Source organism: Anomalospiza imberbis, chromosome 8, assembly GCF_031753505.1.
Source record: "Anomalospiza imberbis isolate Cuckoo-Finch-1a 21T00152 chromosome 8, ASM3175350v1, whole genome shotgun sequence".
NCBI classification, from domain to species: Eukaryota; Metazoa; Chordata; class Aves; order Passeriformes; family Viduidae; genus Anomalospiza; species Anomalospiza imberbis.
The window spans coordinates 20213275-20222148 of NC_089688.1; the positions used below are offsets into that span (position 1 = coordinate 20213275).

An 8874-nucleotide genomic window follows, 5' to 3' on the forward strand; every position below is an offset into this window, starting at 1 on the left:
CCCCTAATTACCTGAAATACATAAAACCAAACCTCTTGTATTTACAGCTTGGAAGTCATCTGATGCTTCTGCTCTTCCCACAAAATACAGGGATTTAACCAGCAGATATGTTTCCACAGTAACTCTGTATTCAGTGAAAGACTCCAATCATCTATTTGTAGAATAATAAATTTCTTTCTTGTTACTGAATGAGAAATAAAGTCTGTCTTTACGTATATATTCACATAACTATCTAGATACTCAAATCCACGACTGAAGGTTCAAGTATTCATTACTCCCTCCACTATCAGTGGGTTGATCAGAGCTCTCTAATGAGTGCCAAGTTTATGCTTTAGTTATTGGGCAGTATGAGGTTATTACTGAATAAGAATCTAGAACCTGTTCACACAGTGCAATTAAAATTGTTCATTCCAGACTTATCATAAAAATACTCCTCCAAGAACTGCAACAATACAAAACCAGACCTTACACAGCAGTGAAGCTCACCTAGACCAGCCTGGCAGAATAAAGATATAGGTATCCTGGACAACTGTCTTCATAAACACACATCCTTGGTTTGAACACACACACGAAAGGACAAATGCCTTGTGCCTGTTAGTCTGTTGCTACTAATTACATTTCATGTAAATTGCCTTTGACATTGGTTCCAATAATGTAAAAAGAAGATTTAAAAATCCACCAAAACCTCTTTCCAACATCACTAGATTTTGTATTTTCTTTGGCATGCTTAAACTACACTTAATCCTGAGTCTATCTTAATGGGCCGCAACACAATAGGAATTGCAGCGCAGGGCCAAGGCAATACTAAAACCCAAATACTCTCATAACTAGAGGTATTAGATTAAGTAGTCATTAGATTTCAAATAATTATAACTTTTTACACACAATTCTGCTATCTGCCATCCTAGAAATAATTATCTTCCTACTACTGAAATAGGTGAGCTTATTTCAATCTCTGTAGATAAAACTAGAGTTTCAATTGCTATGATTTACTAGTTAGTAAGTTATTTTAGAGTCATAAAAATTAAATCCCAGATATATCTAATCAACAGTTTTGTGTGATCACAGTCAAGGAGAAAAAAGCTTTACAGATCCAACACTTCTGAATCCCTGATAGTGGACCAGTCATGAGAAACATACCAAGTACCTCATTCATTGCCAGTATTTTTTCTTCAGTACTTCTGACAGTAATAACCCAACCTGATTTGCAGCAGTCACTATTATTTAATACAAAATACAGTGGCTTTCAGAAGAACCACTGTTTGCTCCAACTTGCTTGTTCTCACCCCTTTCATTCTTCAATTCTCTGTGAAACTACAGTGTTCCATATTCAAGTTTGCCATCTTGTACCACAAGCTCCTTTAATGATCAAATTATCTTTTTTTAATCTCAAAGTCAAGCACAATGCATAACTGTGACCACTTCCCCAGCTAGAACTCTTCATGAGTCAAAACAGGAGGAAACCACTAAGTCGGCCTACCCTCAAAAACTCAACTTGAATTCCAGACGTAGTTACAACACTGCATCTTCACACCTAAAACCCACAACTTTCTGAAGCTGTGTTACCTACAAAATACACTGTTTTGTTGGAGTTTCCTTTAGCCTACAGTGTGCTTAGTTTGGAATTTGTTATTTTAAATTGTAATCTGCTTAAATTACACACAAATGCAAACCAAACAAACAAACAAAAATCTTTCACTTGTCTGACATCACTACAGGAAGGTTTCAGCTTTCAACTCCAGCAAAATACATGGAAACTGGTTTAACAAACACAGCCAACAACATCTGACTAACAGTAGTCCTGGTCACACTAATCATTCTCTTTTCTTCCTGCATGAGGATGTAAAATTCCCAAACTGATAATATTCTGGAGCTATTAAGATTTTCAAATTAAGTGTCAGTGTTGCTGCAGCAGAGTATGGCAGAGCTGGAATTCTGCATGAGTTGGAAGGGTAGCACTGAAAAAGTTGCCTATGATCAGCAGTGCTAGTTGGTTTGTTTTTCAAATTAAAGCTTTCAGTCTGAGTTTCATTAAGAATGAAAAAAAAACCCACTAAACAAGTTAGTTTTGAGTACCTGCAGTTTAAAAAGAAGTTTCCTAAATTCTGACAAGGTTTTCAAAACAAACTAGCAGTCTCTAAACAAGTTACTAGAGAGAACCAAGTTTCCTAGTGGCATGTGGTTCTCTGCCTCTCATGCTCAACAGTGCTGTAGGCAGGGCACCACATACCTCACATCATTCCCAGAAGTGTGAAGCAATGTGGTAGAGTGAGATGCTCTACAATGCAAATAAAATTTTTAATTATTTTATGACATATTTCAACTCTGTCAAAAAAATTGTTCTAAGCCTATAGAAGACACAAGCAAACAACAGAAACACAAGGAATACTTTGGGGAAGCAAAAGAATAAAAACAAAAAGACTTATAAATGATGAGCAAAAATTGTAAATTATGAAGATTTAAATACAAATGCATGCTAAAAATTAAAGATATCCCTAAAGCTACTTTTGCACTTAACTGCTGCAATCAGAACTTAAAAATACTAAGTTCTTCACTTTTAAACAGTGGTTTAGATCCTTCTGTCATCCTCCAATCCCATGACACCTACATCTCATCAATGGGACAGCAACCATATACGACTTTGATATGAACTCATGCTGTAGGAGCTCGGCACAAAGCACTACCTTGCTCAAAGAGGTAATTTCTTCCTCACACTTTAGAAATCCAAGACTTCTCTAGCCTCTGTTGAAGTATATCAGAAAGACATGACTGAGAGCAACAATTCAAAGTTCTTATGATCAGCACTCCACTCAACAATTTTTTCTTCTAAGAAACACCTTTTACACTGCCACAAAGTCCATAAGAAATGTTTCTGACAAAGGCATCAATGCAGGTGCTTAAGAACAGGCATCCAGTATCATTTGAGATGCTTCACCTGCAGAAAAGCTACCACAACTAAGTGGTGGCACTCTCCAGGTAGCACAGTAATCTTCTGGTCACTAGTTCTGCACATTCAGCATTGAACCAAGTTAGACATGAACCTCACCCAGGCACAGGAGGCAAATGCTGCAATAAATGACATGTTCTGTTCTTCATGCTAATCTGCAGTTCTTTGCTGCTGCCCCAAACAGAGGGCTGATCTCCTTTTGAAGGGACAGTTGTCACACTACTTAAAGTGAACCTTATGGCACTCCTGTGGAAACAGGATGATGTGGATTTGAAAGCCCTTCAGCTACAGAGGCATTAGAAAGCTAGTAGTTGGATAATTAATGCCAAGGTAAAGATGTAAGCAACAGTCTCTTCAAAATGTTTGCAAAAGAACACGCATGCAGCTGCATTGTATAAAGATCCCAACTGTCCCAGTGTAAGTGTTCTGAATGGACTGGGTGCCCGCAGGACTTCAGATGATGAAAACTCCCAATTTGTTGCTTTCAGTGAGTGGAGGCTTAAAAGGGACAGTGAACTGACCACTGCTGCCTATGAAACGACTTGTTTGGACTTTACATCTCTGTGCCCCAGTATGTTAAACTGTCCTGAGAGCAATCTCTAATAGTAAAGGCCATCTGGTATGAACACCTTGCAACTACCTTAGCATATCCTCCAACCCATTAAAATTGTGTGACTGTACAAAAACATCCTTAGTGGCATAGTCCCTGGAACAGTAATGTCAAGCTCTGCCTAGAGCTCTTTGAAAAGCTGCTAGCTAGCAACCATCAGAAAGCAAGGGAATCCTCTTAGGAGTTGGTATTTTCAACATCCAGAAAACTTCCTCCCAGGCACTATTTCTTAATACAGAAATAGCCCAGACACCTTGAAAACACCCCTAAATTAAACTTTAGACTTGACAAGGGTGAAATTCAACCTAAGTTCCAATGGAGTCTGACTCTTCTTGTTGACCTGACAGTCCTCTGCTGTCACTTCATGATTTGGTTAAATCCTAGCTTGGTCAGCTCTAAACACTCGCTCACAGGAACAGTTAAGTAACAAAATAAGCAACTTTCAAATAGTCAATCAGCCAGTAAGAGAAAGAAACCCACTCCACAGAATTCAGAACAAAACCCAGAAGTGCAATGACACACAAAGAATGGATTGTGATTTTATTTCTCCTAGGTGTGCAAACAGTTATGAAGGTGGGACTGTGGACAATGAAGAAATCTCGTTTCCCACACAGCACCTGAAGGAACATCTGGAATAAAACAACCGCTCTATGACCACACCAGGTTACAGTACTACATGCAGGTCACTGCATATGGAATCCAACCACATGCTAAAATTAGAATAATTAATTCCATATGGACTGTACATTTCATGTATGATCTACAACTTTATGCTGTACAAGTCTTACTTGTTAACTATTACATATGTATCTACAACTAACAATGCACCCCAAAATGTGACCAATTACATTACAGAACCTGTGAGAGAGAATTGCAAGTTGAAGCAGCTGTCAGGACAGACTAATACAAGATGTGTATCAGTAAGTTACAAAGTGAACACCTCAGTGACTATTCAAATTCCGTCTGCTGGAGCAGGTTGGAATTATTATCAGCAAGCAATTCTGACTTTCAATTTTCACTTCAGTCCATCAAAAAAGTGTCTGAGAAACTGAGAGCTCTATCTCATTTGAGCAGCAGTGCACATGCTGCCCAAAGTCTGGTTGCCCCCTTCCCCTGACTGTATCAGCCCTCCCACAACGAGCAGCACAGAAGGCAGTCCACGGTTCTGGTCTGCAAGTTAATCTCCACCAACAAGGGAAGAGTTACATTATTCTTTCCCCTCTTTTGAGTCTGAACTCCCATAAGCACATTGGTCAGAGAACATCTATTCTAATGCTTTGGGCATAGGCCTTTAAGCAGTAGTGAACACATTACTTGCTCAGGTTAACTCCTGCTTTTTATGCAAGAGCAGCCATGAAGTAATAGCTTCCACAGAAGCTAAAAGCTGAATTCTTCATAGAGAAAGTCTGTGATAACCTAAAAAATATTTCTAAAAGGTATACAGTGCACATAAGAGATTTTTGATGCCGTATTAAATTTGAAATGATATATAAGTAATGAAGCCTGCCAGTGCAGCCACTTGTTCTTGGGAAGTCACAGCCCTACACTTCAAAAGCTGAGAGCAATACATGAGGCCTGCTTAGTTCACAGGAGCTTTACCCTCACAGCCTTTTGACATTATTTATTCTAAAATAAAAACTAGGTTCCTAATGTACATATTACCAGTCATACACAAATTCAAGTAAACAAAACCACTGAAAACTCTAGAAAACACTATTACTCTTACACAGATCAAATCAAGAATGGGTTGTAAGAGTAGCAAATAAAGCTCTCTATATTTCTGTAAGGAACTGTCTTGAACATACCCTGAAGAGGTTGTCTTCAAGGTACTTCAGGGAGAACTTAAAGAATAATACCAACTAAAATAAAATTGTTTACTCTTAATGCACCTTACCAGCCTCCTAATTTTGTTACATTTTAGAAGTACATTGGTTGTCCTTCATACTGCAAAGGCACTCAAAAACAGGAGAAAGGCATTAACACCTTGGTGTTACAATAACACGGGGTGCCTTTGAACACATTAAGAAACTGGAAAAAAAGTTTTATTAGATACTGAAGGACTATCATTAATTTTATTACCTACTGAAACTCTACCATCCTGAGAAATCTATGAGTTGTCATCCTCTTGGAAGTATTACTTTGTCTTCTGAAGTATCTCAAAAGATCACTAGTGAGCCACTGCAATTGTTCACTTGGATCATGTACTTTGCAGGAATGAAGCTGAAGCAAAAATTTCACTTCCTTTTTACCTTCTCAGTTCCATTATCAAAAACACTGGGATTTTTTCTTAGCTATGCAAACATTATACTACTTCATCTGTAACATGAAGTAAGTGACAGAGATTGGTGACAGAAACTAAGGCCTACCAAATTAGTTTGCACATTCACAGAAGGAAAACCAACCTTCCCACCCACCTATCCCTACTTCTGGAGGATGGTGTTCATTAGTCTCTCCAGCATAAACTACCAAAGACATCAACACATACAGTGCAAATATTCTGCAACATCTTTTGGGATGAGGTATCTACTGTTTTGCTTTATGTCTGTTTTCTAGAGCATCAACACAAATCTTTTATAGAAGGTCTTCAATCCATGCAACATAAAATGCAGTATTAAATATCAGACTTTATTATCAGTAGGCTACAATTAGTTACAATTACTTTTAAGATGACCATACTAATAGCAAAGCCCCAAATTCTCAATCTAATGTGGAGGTATTTCAAGGCATTCTCTGTTTTTTTTGGATCTCCCTGAACAGATTAGGGTATTTTCAAAGGTTTTCAACTGATCAAAAAGCAGAAACTAAACTTTCCTGGGAAAACAACTACCTGATAATTTACCGTTTTGAGAATGTAAAACTACTCAAACCCTCACTTCCAAAACAAGTTATTTTTAAAAGAGTTGTTCCAATATAGAACTACCCCTAATGAAATTATTGTTAATAGTAATGCTTGGTATACACTCCACAAGGACTGTGGACTTTAGAGAAAGATTAATTTGAGTCAGCTTCTTCCTCACTCTCCAAATTTGTACAGATAAGAGGCATTCAACAATGAAATAATTGAAAATATAAATGTAACTACCTAGAGGAAAAGTGGAATTAGAACAGATGCTTGACCAACTAAACCGAACAAAAAATAAGTTATGTGGCTATACACACAAGTGCACAAACAATTATTTGTATTATGTCCGAAAGGGAAGGACCTTTGAAGTTCCAACGTTCTGAACTAGAAGGTGAAGAAAGGTATCTTTATTTCCAAAAGCAGTACTGACACTGTATCAGTGTTCCTGTGGTCCAGCAGCAGAAAGGAAACTCCATTTATCAGGAGCTGCTGTCTAACTTCAAAGGGACACAGAAAGACAAAATTCACACATTATTACGTCTTACAATTATATAAACATTGGTGCTCACCAGGAATAGTCAAGATGTTACAGCACTCCAAAATGTGTATTCTTTTACCTAAGTTACACATGAAGCTGAAACAACTCTGTACCAACTCACCAGTATTACAGCACCTCTACTGACATTGAATACCTTGTGCTCAGTTGTGTAACATTTGGATACTACAACGATAATCTGAAGCAATACATAACATTATTAACACACCAACTTTCAATGCTTCACACCGAACCTTAGAATGAGCCACATCTAGTTTTACTTTCAGTTCCCAAAAGGTGTTAACTAAACCTTTGTACTGCTGTTTTCCACTAAAGCAACTTGGGTAACTGAAATGGAAAGCAGCCTTTAGAGCGGACCTAGCCTCAGCACACAGCTGAAAAGCTCTATCTTGATATTCCTGTTAGCCTCTGTATCACATGTACATTAGCGAAGTTGGTTAAGCAGACTGACCAGACCTAATGTAATTAGACAACTCCTCTACTTTACATGATGACTTATTTTAATGTACACGGTAATCCTGTTACAGCAATCCTTACTACTTCCACATTCTTCTGGACAGATTTGGGGGATGAGAAAAAGCCACAACAAACATATAACAAGTTGATAAAAAAATAAGAGTAGAATAAAACAAAGGGATACTTTGTACAAACTTCAAAGCTTAAAACACCTGCTACTAGAAGCCCCTGAAAGGTGCATTGCTGCCATTAATTTTGATTTCATTATAAATGTGCACACCTTTACTTTGCTACATAGAATTGCAAACTTATTCACACACAGCTACTGAAACAGAATTTACTTTTGTGATAGCACTTTGGAAGTAGAGACACTACAACACGTGACTTGGAGCTAATCTATCACAAGCTTAATTTGGATTTATGGTTTCCTTTCAATTATCCTGTTCGGAAGCTTAACCCGCCTGTTTCACACACACACACCAAAAAAAAAAAAAAAAAAAAACTCCAAAACAAAAAAAAAACCAAAGAAAAAAAAAGAAAAAAGAAAAAAAAACTCACCAGGAATTTGTGGTCAGCATTTTTTATAAAACAGCTAAGACACACCTCTGTATCTGTGAATGCTTTAAACGCTGGCACACCCCAAAGCACATGTGTGCAAGCAGATACTGCCCAACATTTTGAGGCAGAGCCAGAACACACCGATCACTTTTCTCCATTAAAGCCTGTTTTATTTTGGTTACTTTACAACCAAGGGCTCTGAAACGCAAAAACCGGTTTCTCGCCAGTTTTTGGGACTCAGTATCATGATTTCCTATTCCCTAGCAGTTTACCCACCCTAGGAACGACTGGCCAACAAAACGAAGGTGTCGAATTCGGGAGGAAGCCCGAGACGCCCCAGGCAGAGCCCCTGCGGCCCGAGGACGGGAGGGGGCACGGGACTCACCCCGGGCCAGGACGCAAACCCAAGCGCCAGAGCACGCGGGCACCCCCAGACCCCAGCGGGGCGGCCGCGGCGAGCTCTCCGCAGGCTCCCGAAGCCAAAGGAGCCGGAAAGCGGGCACCCCTCCTCCCCCCTGCACGAGGCCACACGGAGAGCCGGGAGCGCCGGGTCGCCGCTGTCGGCCCTACTCCCCCCATTCTTCCCAGCTCCCACCGACCTGGAGACGGCCATGGCCGCCTGGAGCCGGGCCTGGCTGACGGCGGGCGGCGGGACGGGGGGGCCGGGGTGCTGCCCGGGCGGAGGGCGCTGGGCCTCGCTCGGGCCTGGGGCGCCGCACCCGGCCTCGGCCCCGCCGGCGATCCGCGGGCTGCGCCTGAGCGCGGCAGAGGCCGGCGGCGGTCGGAGTGTCGCTCCCCCGGGCGGGGCGGCGGCGGCGTGGGCGGGAGTGGCGAAAGACCCTCGGAGCGTGGGTTAAAGCCTCGATTCCCCCATCACCGGGGCGAAGCCCAATGCCTGGTTTTAT

At 40.4% G+C, this 8874-nt stretch overlaps 1 protein-coding gene across 2 annotated transcripts in view; it reads right to left on the reverse strand.

Annotated features, from left to right (window-relative positions):
• BTAF1 (B-TFIID TATA-box binding protein associated factor 1) overlaps positions 1-8874 on the reverse strand; it is a 45580-nt gene that overhangs the window by 34425 nt on the left and 2281 nt on the right. The window contains exon 1 of one of the 2 annotated variants that reach the window (XM_068197705.1): positions 8569-8861. The exons of the other annotated variant lie outside the window; for it this stretch is intronic. Within the exon in view, the coding sequence (XP_068053806.1) occupies positions 8569-8582 (14 nt within the window). The 5' untranslated portion in view covers positions 8583-8861. Of the gene's footprint in view, positions 1-8568; positions 8862-8874 lie in introns of those variants that run through there. 2 annotated transcript variants of the gene reach the window in all.